The sequence below is a fragment of the Lepisma saccharinum genome, chromosome 12 (genome assembly GCF_977018435.1).
Source record: "Lepisma saccharinum chromosome 12, izLepSacc3.1, whole genome shotgun sequence".
Taxonomy (NCBI): domain Eukaryota; kingdom Metazoa; phylum Arthropoda; class Insecta; order Zygentoma; family Lepismatidae; genus Lepisma; species Lepisma saccharinum.
The window spans coordinates 30,271,364-30,285,235 of record NC_139240.1 but is presented as its reverse complement, the minus strand read 5'-3'; the positions used below and the strand labels follow the sequence as shown (position 1 = coordinate 30,285,235).

General features: G+C 36.6%; 1 protein-coding gene across 3 annotated transcripts in view; it reads left to right on the top strand.

Moving 5' to 3' along the window:
- Nucleotides 1-13,872, top strand: part of LOC145996420 (uncharacterized) — a 45,550-nt gene that overhangs the window by 2,967 nt on the left and 28,711 nt on the right. For all 3 annotated transcript variants that reach the window (XM_083132886.1, XM_083132884.1, XM_083132885.1), the window contains exon 2: nucleotides 9,283-9,405. In XM_083132886.1, coding sequence (XP_082989012.1) covers nucleotides 9,302-9,405 — 104 coding nt within the window. In that variant the 5' untranslated portion in view covers nucleotides 9,283-9,301. The remainder of the gene's footprint in view (nucleotides 1-9,282; nucleotides 9,406-13,872) is intronic.

Here is a 13,872-nt window from a genome sequence, read left to right as displayed (position 1 = left end):
AAAAATACAGGCTCAACCAAGACTTTAATTGGAACTGTTGTGTGCCAAATCTTAAGGTGATAACAACTCTGTGCTGGAAGAAAGTAAACAGATACATACCCGATCGTTTAAGAGTCCCTGACCAAGCGAACTTGGAACATTAGATTCACCAACTGGACATCAGATGCAGGGAAGGAATAGTGAAACCCAAGAGCAAATCATGCTTTCTACAGATAAACCTGTACTCTTAGTTCCCCTAAATAAAAGTAAAAGGTAGAGTAATAAAATCCCACTTGGGAAATAATTATTTTCCATCTATAAAAAGTGGTTATGCGAGCCTTAATGAAGAACCTAAGAATCCACTTGATGTGAATGTAGGACTTTGCACTCTCCAGATAGCAAAACTGCAAATATTCTGAGCTTTACCAAACTTTTTTTGTGGTTTTATTGTTGGTAACTTATGAAACATATCTTCATTATACGGGTGTGTATCTTTTTTTCTACGTTAGTCGGGACCATCGATGCAAGTATGCATGCCCCAGTGGCAAATCGAATGTTGTCTTGTTTCGACATTGTTTATTACGAGTTCATACAAACATCACAAAACTATAACCATTAAAAATTGAACGATAGTAACAACATCTGAATGCACCCAAGATAAATACTGATCTAAAACGTATAAACCTTTGTGTTTTTGCATTTGGATTTGTCGGGTAGAGCTAGGCTTGTGTTTCATGGTTGAACAGCACATCTCTGCCTCATGTCAACAAGTTTTTATTCAAATTGTCCCACACATACACTACTGGTTCTGCACTTTGCCACTAGGAACATGCATTTCAGCATGGCGGTGGAGGGTAAATTTCCAATTTAGAAAAGCACTGGTAATTTGTACAAACCATTTATGTGTAGGAGTTGTCGGTGCAAAGGGAAATCCAGTGTCTGACCATCAATGTTAAATGAGACTGTGGACTAGGTCCAAAGTTTAACGTAGCCCTAAAGGCTCCCCATTCACTTAGTACATGTCCCCCAAAAGGGACACACTTGACCAGATTAAATAAACGAAGTGAAATATGTTTATGAACCCATATACTTCATGATTGAGAATGACAGACACACAAGGGTCAATGGATATGAAGTCATATAACATGGTTGCTTGATCATTTTTTAATAAGTTTATTTTTTGTGTGGTGTGAGCCTCATATGTTGACAGTTTAGAACCACTGATATTTTATTTTTACTACCACCGAGTTGAAGATGGCAGGCATTTTTTTTATCATGGCACGCGTCATTTTCTCCATTTGTAAGCATCAGCAGCAACTTTTTTATCTCAGCTCTAGTAAGTCCTATGACAATGAGACAAAATCTGTGATGTTAAGCACATTATAGGCTACAATTATATTTCTGTGTAATTTCCTAAATATTATTCCTTCATAATAAATTTTAAGGTCAAAATTGTGTATTTTAATCGCTCAAAATGACATTTTTTTTAGGGGAAGGCAGTTTGTTTGACACTTGAATTTTTTTGTGCAAGTACCTGTGTACCAATAGTGTGTGCCAAAATTATTTGAAGCTTGAGACTTCAATCCTTTTTTTTTCTACAGGGTCATAAACATGTACTTTTTGTTAAAAAAAAATCCAAGTTCAGGGTTAAATATCTCTAGTGGGCAGTTGTTTAAAAATCTGAAATTTGCACACAATATAGTACTCCATATAGTACAAAAAAGCATATGATTCGGTCAAAAGAGATAAATTATATAATATATTAGTAGAGTTTGGAATACCTAAGAAGCTTGTTAGTATGATAAAAATATGCACCAGTGAAACAGAAAGTAAAATTCGTGTGGGTATTAATATGTCTGACAAATTTACAATTCATGATGGGTTAAAACAAGGAGATGCATTATCTCCATTGCTCTTTAATTTTGCGAATATGCTGTTAGGAAGGTAAAAGAAACTAAAGAAGGACTAAATTTAAATGGTGTGACTCAGTTGTTAGCATATGCAGATGATGTAGACTTACTGGGGGATGATGTGAATACAATTAAGAATAATGCTAAAATATTTTTCAAAACTGCTAAAGAGATAGGTTTGGAAGTTAACAAAGAGAAAACTAAATATATGCTTACAGGCCGAAACCAAGTGTTAGGTAATAATCAAAATTTAGTTATTGATAACAACTCGTTTGAACCAGTTTCCAAATTCAAATACTTATGAGTAATATTAACAAATGAAAATGATATTAAAGAGGAAATAAAAAGTAGGCTTAATTCAGGAAATGCATGTTACTTCTCTCTTCATAAACTTCTGTCTTCTCATTTAATATCTAAGAAACTAAAAGTTAAAATATACAAAACAGTAATTTTGCCTGTAGTATTATATGGATGAGAAACTTGGTCCCTTACATTGAAAGAGGAACATAAATTGAGAGTATTTGAAAATAAGATCCTTAGGAAAATCTTTGGACCTAAAAGGGATGAGGAGACAGGTGAGTGGAGAAGGTTACATAACTTAGAACTACATGATTTGTATTCATGTCCAGATATTATTAGAATGATTAAATCAAGAAGACTTAGGTGGGCAGGCCATGTGGCACGAATGGGAGAGGAAAGAGGAGTTTACAGGATTCTTGTTGGGAAACCTGATGGTAAGAGACCTGTAGGAAGACCAAGATGAAGATGGAGGGACAACGTTGAGATGGACCTAAAGGAAATCGGTAGGGATGATCGGTAGAGTATATAGAACTTGCTCAAGATAGGGACAGATGGAAGGCCTGTGTTGCTGCAGCCATGAACCTTCTGGTTTAAGAAGGCTAGGGAGTTAGTTAGTTAGTTCTTATTGCACGTCCTTTGGAATTATTTACTCAAGAAATATTGTTCTTTATTAGGACACAAGGCTCTACAACTAAAGTTGGTACATACATACATTGCACTTATAAGACTTTCCTGCTTCTCCATTGAAGGTTTCAAACTTCTATCGCCAGGGGTTGCTGAAATATTGCGAGGAAAGTGGCATCATGTAACCATGCAATGTTGGTGAAGCGCCTGAAGTAGCGTGCAGTGATCTAGTTTCTAACTGCAGAAAATGTGCTACAAATTGTCATGTATGGTTGCTCAACATCCAAAATGCATTTACAAAGGTAACAAAGAAAATAAAAACATAGGAAGGATTACTTTTGAGCATGCCCTCGTATATATACTTTATTACAGATCCATTTCAGGATTGGAATGTTGTTCATTGACATTCCAAATTACAGTTTACAAAATGTTAATAAGAAATTAAATTAAGCATACCATATTTAATGCAAAATAGTGAATTTTTCACGAGTATTGTATCTCTTAAACCAATTGAATCTCAAACTCAAATTTTTTTACTGAAGTTACTTATCATGGAGTACTATATTGTGTGCAAATTTCAGATTTTTAAACAACTGCCCACCAGAGATATTTAACCCTGAACTTGGATTTTTTTAACAAAAAGTACATGTTTATGACTGTAGAAAAAAGAGGATTAAAGTCTGAAGCTTCAAATAATTTTGACACACACTATTGGTACACAGGTACTTGCAGAAAACAATCAAGTGTCAAACAAAGTGCCTTCCCCCTAAAAAAAAAAAAATGTCATTTTGAGCGATTAAAATACACAATTTTAACCTTAAAATTTATTATGAAGGAATAATATTTAGGAAATTACACAGAAATATAATTGTAGCCTATAATGTGCTTAACATCACAAATTTTGTCTCATTGACGTAGGACTTACCAGAGCTGAGATAAGAAAGTTGCCGCTGATGCTTACAAATGGAGAAAATGACACGTGCCATGATAAGAAAAATGTCCGCCATCTTCAAATCGGTGATAGTAAAAATAAAATATCAGTGGTTCTGAACTGTCAACATATGAGGCTCACACCACACAAAAAATAAACTTTTTAAAAAATGATCAAGCAACCATGTTGTATGACTTCATATGGATTGACCCACGAGGGAAGGTGGAACTTACCCTGTTCGGGCACCCAGAGTCTCGAACCCCTCTCTCTCTCTCTCAAAACCTCCAGCTCTCCTCTCTCTCAAAGGAATCTGACCTTTCTCCGATCACTGCCAGCCCTTTTTGTCCTCTTGTATTTCGCAATTGCATTGCGTTCACCCCGGCAGTGAACGGACATTAACCTGAGGAACTCCGGTCTCATCATCTTTGAGTTGCGAGACTCATACCTGCACCGACAGACATTCCACAAAGGAATCTTTCGAATGAGCCCACGGAAGCAAACAAATCAAGTAGGACTTCCATATGCTTTTCTTCGTTGGTAACTCTTTCTCAACTTTCATCCTCCACTGTTGTCGTTTAGTCAGAACAGACTTTGTTTCTTGGAACTGCAGGACACAGTATGCCTTCGCCTCTCCAGTGTATATTATGCAGGGAATAATTCGGACAGCCAACATGATACCACGTGTATTTTCACTATGTCACTGTATGTACAAATTACCAGGTTGGATTTCTTTAATAATAATAATAATTTTAAAAGAAACACTATAAAATTGAAATGGCCGTTTCCCATGATTTTCCACTGTGTAATTGAACATTTTACGACACCACGAAAAGTGGTGCTGTTCTGGCAGAATTCAAGAGTGCACCTCCCATCACATGGGATGCATATCAGTAGTATTTGGTGGGCGAGAAATAATAGAAAATAACTTCCTGAACACTCCAAATCCATAACGTAAATTAAATCTGCTACAGAATAAACAAGATGGTTACAGAATTGAAAGCTTTAAGATGCTAAACACAGTGGAGGGGGAGGTGGCATGGGTTGGTAATATCACCATGGTAGAAGTATTGAGTTTGAGACACATAACAAATAAAAAGAAGTAAATTACTAATGGTACTTAACACTAAAGGGTCAACATATAAGGCAGACCCTTGACACTTCTTACCCTCTAGGGCTGTTACCCCGAACTACAAACACTTATTTGGGAAAATAAGTCAATTTTAAGGAGGAGGAGATTGTCACCTCCAGAAATTTGGACATTTCTTTTTTTTTTTAATTTGCAAATGGAGTCCTCTCTGGCAGTGATCACCCTGTACGCTCCCTAGGTAGATTTTGTTTCAGGGCCTACAACTTATATCAGAGTATGCCATATTTAATTCCTAAGAACTTTGCAACTGAATAGTGATCATAATGGGACCCCTGTTAGATCCCTGCCTGTGCACATGTGCTAATAAGAACTTTGAATGAAGGCATTCTTTGCCAGCACCATACTGGGAAGGTTGAAGGTTAGTTGATGTCTAACCGCCCCAGACATATTAATCAAACGGAACAGCTACCCTTTTTGGTTCCGCCGATTTCCTGCTAGAGTGATAACTCCCCGGCGTAAGCACATAGGGCACAACAGGACCCTTGTTCCCAAGCATAGGATATGGCGTCACCAATACACATATGGCTTAACTCCCCCTTTTTCCTTTTTGTGGTTTTGCCCTCCATTCCACCACTATCCCCCTCCTTTTTTGACCCGTGGGGGAGCACTGCACAGAGCAAGGAACCTCCCACTTGCTGATAATCTGACTTTAAAACGTCATGCAGAACGCTTTTGAATTCAGTCTGTTACCCTCATCGACACCCTCACCAGAGACGATCGCTGAGATTCTTTGGTGGTAACAGACCCTTCTTACGAAGGTAAGAATGATCTTTTGTAACTATTTAATGAATACTTAGTACGGTAACTAACTAACTTCCCCAAGGGATAAACTCCCCTATATTCCAAGTATGGCACACTTTCTGCCCATACACTACTACACTTACAAACACCAGCAATTATACTAACATACATACCCAGAATTAGCTAGGATCATAATAAGTAAATTCATTGGTATAATGACACACCTCCGTTGTTAGGAGAGCTATGTTTGGATCAAACGAACTAATGTCAGAAGGGCCATATTTGTACGCCTGCCCTTATATCATTGTTTACACTGTAGAAAGTGAAGGATTCTTATCCGTTAGCATAGTGTCTTAAAATGTAATTAACACAAAAACCCCCCAGGGGTCAATGTAGTCATATTGTAATCATGACTAAGCCTTAAATGCTTGTAGACCATGGTCCTTGTATCACATCTTATTTTTTATTCTTTATTTGTTTTGTTGCTTATTAAACTATAAAATCCAACGTTTTGCTTGATCTGTTATCCCCCATGATTTCCAATATCATATGAGTCCACAGTGACTGTTGTTAAGGTAATAGCCTAAGGGTTTACTTTAAGACGAAGACCTAAGAATACCTGGAGCAGTCGTGCGTATGAAGGCACTCCTGCCACCACAGTAGAAAGAGACATCTAGGATTATACTATTTAATGTAAGTATTCCCCACACACATACACTACACAGACACTCCCATCTCTTTTGGAATACCTCTCGCACTTACACTCCCCCCCTTTTTTTGTTGCTATCATGAAGTCACTAGTCTTATAACTTTATGCACTAAAATAGGCCAGGCTAGTCCGTAGGCATATCAGAGAAGGGTATGTCTCCTACTCTTCCCGTGAACTCCGTATATGGATACGCTAGGTTGAGTAGAGTGACCGGCCGACGATCCCCACCACACAGGTACGTCCCTGTGTGTGTCTGTCTCACCCCAGGACGTGACAGTATACACAAGACGATTTTCTTCTCTTGGTCCACTTAGCAACAGGTGACTCATTGAATAGGTATGATGTTATTTGCTCTTGATTGGCGTAGCAATACCTTTATGAATTGCACTGCGCAGTAAATGAGAGATATAATTGTTTCTCTTTTCTCCATCAAGGCTACCCCGATGGCGCAGTGGTAGCGTCGTCGCCTTGTAGTCAAGGAGTACCGGGTTCGATACCCAGTGGAGGCACATAGTGGTTCGGATCCCACTTTAAACTGTAGGTCCAGTCCCAATTAGCCTTTCTGTGCATAAAGTGGACTTAGAACAACAATTCAATCTTTTCTCCATCAAAAACCAGGGTGCACATTATGCACACACAAATATGGTAATTATGACATGCTCCGTAAGTTCCTCACAATAAAATCATGAAACCAGGGAATATTTTTTAATAACAATGGTTTGCTTAAGACTGACATGGTTCACACATGGAAAACAGTGCAAAGGGTTGCATACAAATGCTGCAGAGGTAACTTGTGTCATTGAATAGTATAATTGACTGGTTCATAGCAGAGCATATGGTGCCAAGAAAGTTGTTTATTAACATTGCTTAATGTCAGCGTTACTTGCATGCATTGCATTCTTGGGGCCAAGCTGATGAGGTTATAACTGAGCCGATACCATTTTGAAACGATGCCGATATTCTTACAGATTCCCACCGATACTTGAAACTTGTAACTAGGGGTGTTCAGAACAGGAATTTTTTTCGTCAGGGTGGAATTTTTTTTAAATCCCAACATTCGGGACAAGAAAAATTTGCAATTTGTCGAATAAGTGAGGAAATTTTCAGGACGGGAAATGTTCAAAATTTCCTGAAGCTCTGGAAATCTCAAATTCTACAAATTCTGCTTGGGATCCCAAAAAGTTGGGAAGTCATTTCCCTGATCCAGATCCCAACTTTCGGGATCCCGCACACCCCTACTTGTAACAATTTTAGAAAGTTGTTCAAAATGTTGATAATATTATTGTGTAAGTATGCCACTTCAATTATATGTATCAACTTGTTTTTAAATATTTGAGAATTACACGAGAATATTAAAATAGCTGGTATGTATGCACAAAATGCAGCTTTCCCACAATGCTGGTGAAAAATTAGTGAAAACTTCAAACTTCGCATACCTTCCAGGATAATTAGATGTTATGAATGTTACGAAAAAGTATCGGTAAATAAATTCTAACTGATAATTTCTGATACAAATACTACTAATATCGGCTGATGCAGATGCATCGGTATTGGCTCAGCCCTACTTTTTCATTTATTTTTATGCATTTGGCTGTAATATATGGGTAATTGCTCATTATCAGGGAACAGATTTATATGTACTAAAAATATGCTAAATATGTAAATACATAATTAGTTATTTTCACCAAAATATGGAGTTAGATTTACTTATGTGAAATTTAGAAATTTCACACTTCCGCATTGCACAATTTACAGTTAAATGCTATTAATTTCGAAAATCCACTGTCTCCATTTACTAAGGGTATGGCATCTGGAGCAGAGATGGTACCACGTCACTGCTTTTTAAAGACAGTGGATCTTTGAATTTAATAAGATTTAACCATAAATTGTGCAATGCGGAAGTGCGAAATTTCTAAATTTCACATAAGTAATTTTAAACCGTGTCGACTTTTAATTGTAAAAAAATACCTTTTTAAAATATAAGACACTACACGAGCTACATAAAATACAGTACGCTTGCATTGCCATTAATTATAAAACAGCACAAAATGCATTTTCATTTTCTGTTTCGAAAACAATGAATATAAAATTTTGTTGTAAGTATTTGAACGCTAATTTACCTCTGTTGTCAATATCACAAGAAGTAATGGAGTTTATTTCAAATTTGTCAGTTATTTGCAAGAAATTCACCCAACTCTTTTGGTCATAAGAGGACATGTAGTGTAGTGATTGCACGAGTATGGAGTATATGTTGAGAAATGTTCTGAAATATGGAAGCAATATGTAAAAATAACTATAACATGCAAGATATGGGCCAAAACCTAATAAATGTAAAAGTATGGAAAATGAAAACTGATTTTTTCTATATCCTATGATGCGCAAAGATAATACAAATATAGATCCATTCCGTGCTCATTATATATTATGCCAGCTATTAAACAAGCTTCTAATCCATAATGTAAGTAAATTACTTGAACTTCAGGACCAGCTTATGTATTCCACTGATCATATTCCATTGAACCTTCTGATGAACGGGTTTCCTCCCTGATTGTACATGGGGAGGGTGAGGGAGCCAAAGAGACAGCGGTAGAGTGGCTATTAAAACACGTGACCTCCGTGATCAGTTCCTCCACTGAAAACAGCATTGGCAGAACACTGCTTGCTCCTTCCTGCTTTCTGTGCTGCGCTTGACAGAAGCTGTGCTGATACATGAAGGAAAATCTCCCTTGATAAAGGGAAGTCCAGATCCAACTTTAGGTAAGAAAGGGAAATTTTTATGAAAATTGAAACCTGAAATAGGTACACACCTAGGGTGACCAGTTACACTAAGATGTTTCACAATTATTTCCTCTTTTATGGTAATATATTGTTATCACTACATATTGTGAAAGCAAAAATGCAGTAGAAGTATACTAAAGTTTACTTTTCCAATTTTATATAGTGTCTGTAAACCTTCCGCAATGACTAAAGGTGGTATGCGCTGTTTCTACAAAGGATGCACAAATTACGCTAAAAACTGTCCAGAAATTTCTTTCTTTCGATTTCCAATCAAAGATAAAGAAAGGTAAGTGCCTAGTGTTAAAGTCAGTTGGCATATGTAATATTTTTAATCAGAATTTGCTTTTTTAAAGCGTGTTTACTGTGTATGTAGTCCATTCACATTAACTAATCCATTCAAAATATGAAAGGATTTTTGAACAGCTTCTTATTGCACGGCCTGGGGCATTTCAGTGTACAGTTAATGAGATAGTTAAGTATAAATTAGATGTAGTAGCTGTCCAGGAAGTTAGGTGGCCAGTGGTACTGAAAATCATAATTTTTGGAACAGGCTTTTTCATAAATAATAGAATTATCTCGGCTCTTTAAACAGTAGAATTTATTAATGATAGGATATCATATGCAGTTTTACAGGGTAGGTGGTGTAACATTATTTTAATAAACATACATGCACCAACGGAAGATAAAGATGATAATACTAAAGATGATTTTTATGGAGAGTTAGAACAGGTCTTCGATAGATTTTCTCAGTATGATATCAAAATTCTGTTAGGTGACTGTAATGCACAGATTGGCAAAGAAGAGACATTTAAACCCACAATTGGTAAAGAAAGTAATGATAATGGTATAAGATTGATTACTTTTGCAACCTCAAAGAATTTAATTGTGAAAAGTACCACTTTTAAACATAAAGATATCCATAAATATAGTTGGTCTTCTCCAGATGGTAAAACTCATAATCACATAGATCATATTCTCATCGATAGGAGAAGGCATACTAGTATAATTGATGTTCATACACATAGAGGTGCTGACTATGCCAGTGACCATTATTTAGTAATTGCTAAATTAAGAGAATTTTAATAGAGGAAAATTTGCTGATGAAAGAATTGAGAAAGATTACCAAATTAAACTGTCAAATAGATTTGATGTTTTGCAGGATTTAAATGGTGATGAAAATATAAATGAAACAGACGTAAATAAGAATTGGGAGCACATACGTAATGCAATGGAATCAGCAGCTAAAGAATTTATAGGATACCATAAACCAAAAAAAAGTAAGCCATGGTTTGATAATGAATGTAATAATCTAATAGAAATAAGAAATCAGGCTAGACGTAGGTGGTTAAATAACTCTGATGATACAAATCTAAGTAATTATAATAGAATAAAGCGAGAAGTTAACCACACGTTTAGAAGTAAAATAAGATATTACTTGAAAAGCAAAATTAACGAAATTGAAACAAACAGCAAAAACAAAAACATTGGAGATTTATATAAAGGTGTAAATGAATTTAGAAATGGGTGGCAACCTAAAGTATACTTGATAAAAGATAAAGACGGTGATTTTCTAGCTGACCCAAGCGATATTCTAAATAGATGGAAGAACCACTTTAATGACCTTTTAAATGTTCATGTAGGAGATAAATCAGAAGTAAATGAAGTACACACAGCAGAACCTTTAGTTCCAGAACCTATCTTGACTGAAGTTAAAGATGCTATTAAAAGGCTAAAGAATAACAAAGCACCTGGCATTGATTTAATACCAGCTGAGTTAATTAAATATGGTGGAAATTCGTTAATATGCCAAATTCATAAATTAATTTGTTTAATATGAAATAAAGAAGAAATCCCTCAACAGTGGAAAGAATCCATAATTGTTCCTGTGTTTAAAAAAGGTAATAAAATGAACTGCAATAATTACAGTGGAATTTCTCTACTCTCAACAACATATAAAATATTATCTAACATTCTTTTAACAAGACTAACCCCATATGCTAATGAAATTATAGGTGATTATCAATGTGGATTTAAACGTAACAGATCAACTACAGATCAAATTTTTCACATTAGACAGACACTTGAAAAAAAGTGGGAATATAATCAAAATGTCCATCAGCTATTCATTGATTTAAAAAAAGCATATGATTCAGTCAAAAGAGATAAATTATATAATACCGGGTGTCCGAGAAGTCTTTGTATGAAAACAAAAATTAACTGTATCCGCTATATGCAACATAGACATGAAAAAATGGTACCAAAATGTTCGGAAACTATTCAAGTCTTATTGGCAATAGGAAAGAAATCAATAAATCTCCACGTGAGCACCCTTGGTAGCACGGAGTACATCTAGTCAAAATTCAACTTTTCGCCATGCATTAGCCAACATCAAAGGAGGGATTGATGTGATGACTTGGGTTATCCGTTGTTGCAGAGTTGCAAGATCGGATGCAGGAGTTCTGTAGACATTGTCTTTCACATAACTCCATAGAAAAAATCTAAAGGGGTTATGTCTGGAGATCGTTCAGGCCACACAGTCGGTCCATCTCGACCAATCCATTTTCCAGGAAATGTCTGTTCAAGGTAGGAACGAACCTCCAGACTCCAATGTGGCGGTGCACCGTCTTGTTGAAAGATAACATCTGGGTGGTATTCTAGCAATTGAGGAACAGCAAACAATTGCAACATGTCGAGATACACTCCAGATGTTACGGTGTCCTCACAGAAAAAGAATGGTTTGATTATTCTGTCATGCAGCAGCGTGCACCAAACGTTCACCTTCGGGTTGCCCATGGTCGACTTCCTCACCTCATGAGGGGGCTCTTTACCACAGATACGCACGATGTTTGAAACTGTCTCTGCACTGTTTTTTGTGACCTGCTCTCGTGAAACCACAGGACACACTCAGCCTTTTTCTGATTTGTGTACATTTCCGGTTTGCTGGATACTGGCACTGCTACACTACTGCAACGGTACAGAAATCTGAAACAAAAAAAACTTGAATAGTTTCCGAACATTTTGGTACTATTTTTTCATGTCTATGTTGCATATAGCGGATACAGTTAATTTTTGTTTTCATACAAACACTTCTCGGACACCCGGTATATTAGTAGAGTTTGGAATACCTAAGAAGCTTGATAAAAGTATGCACCAGTGAAACAGAAAGTAAAATTCGTGTGGGTGTTAATGTGTCTGACAAATTTACAATTCATGATGGGTTAAAACAAGGAGATGCATTATCTCCATTGCTCTTTAATTTTGCCTTAGAATATGCTGTTAGGAAGGTAAGAGAAAGTAACGAAGGACTAAAATTAAATGGTGTGACTCAGTTGTTAGCATATGCAGATGATGTAGACTTATTAGGGGATGATATAAATACAATTAAGAATAATGCTAAAATATTTTTCACAACTGCTAAAGAGATAGGTTTGGAAGTTAACAAAGAGAAAACTAAATATATGCTTACAGGCCGAAACCAAGTGTTAGGTAATAATCAAAATCTAATTATTGATAACAACTCGTTTGAACCAGTTTCCAAATTCAAATACTTAGGTGTAATATTAACAAGTGAAAATGATATTAAAGAGGAAATAAAAAGTAGGCTTAATTCAGGAAATGCATGTTACTTCTCTCTTCATAAACTTTTGTCTTCTCGGTTAATATCTAAGAAACTAAAAGTTAAAATATACAAAACAGTAATTTTGCCTGTAGTATTATATGGGTGTGAAACTTGGTCCCTTACATTGAAAGAGGAACATAAATTGAGAGTATTTGAAAATAAGATCCTTAGGAAAATCTTTGGACCTAAAAGGGATGAGGAGACAGGTGAGTGGAGAAGGTTACATAATTTAGAACTACATAATTTGTATTCATGTCCAGATATTATTAGAATGATTAAATCAAGAAGACTTAGGTGGGCAGGCCATGTGGCACGAATGGGAGAGGAGAGAAGAGTTTACCGGATTGTTGTTGGGAAACCTGATGGTAAGAGACCTGTAGGAAGGCCAAGACGAAGATGGGGGGACAATGTTGAGATAGTAAAAAGTAAAGTGTTCCCCTGTGCATAGCACCACGCCATGAAGGCGTATAGGGGGTGTGGGGGTAACGCCCCACACTTTCTTGATCCGGTCGTTAGTGGGGGTGATGTGATCAGCATCACGCCCCTGACCGCCTTTACCCCCCAGGGTTTCCCCCAGGTACCCATGTTATTCGACGCTGGGTGGGCGCCGGGGCCGCTTCCACCGTTAGAAAAGTTCCCGGATTTGAACCGGCCGGGGATCGAACCCGGTACCTTTAGCATGGTAGTCAGACGCGTTACCGACTGAGCCACCGCGGCCACATGTTGAGATAGACCTAAAGGAAATCGGTAGGGATGGAAAAGAGTATATAGATCTTGCTCAAGATAGGGACAGATGGAAGGCCTGTGTTGCTGCAGCCATGAACCTTCTGGTTTAAGAAGGCTAGGGAGTTAGTTAGTTAGTTCTTATTGCACGTTCTTTGGAATTATTTACTCAAGAAATATTGTTCTTTATTAGGACACAAGGCTCTACAACTAAAGTTGGTACATTAACCTAGAAAAAATATAACTTAAAAATGGCAGTGGAAGGCTTAAGCCATAAAATTGTAGGTTTTTAGGAATTATACATAAAGGCTTGTAAAGAGGTTTATTTAACATCATTCCTGAAGGGCTTGAGACAACATAAATGATATTAATAACAACATAAACCCCAAAATAAATTCAATAAATAACCAA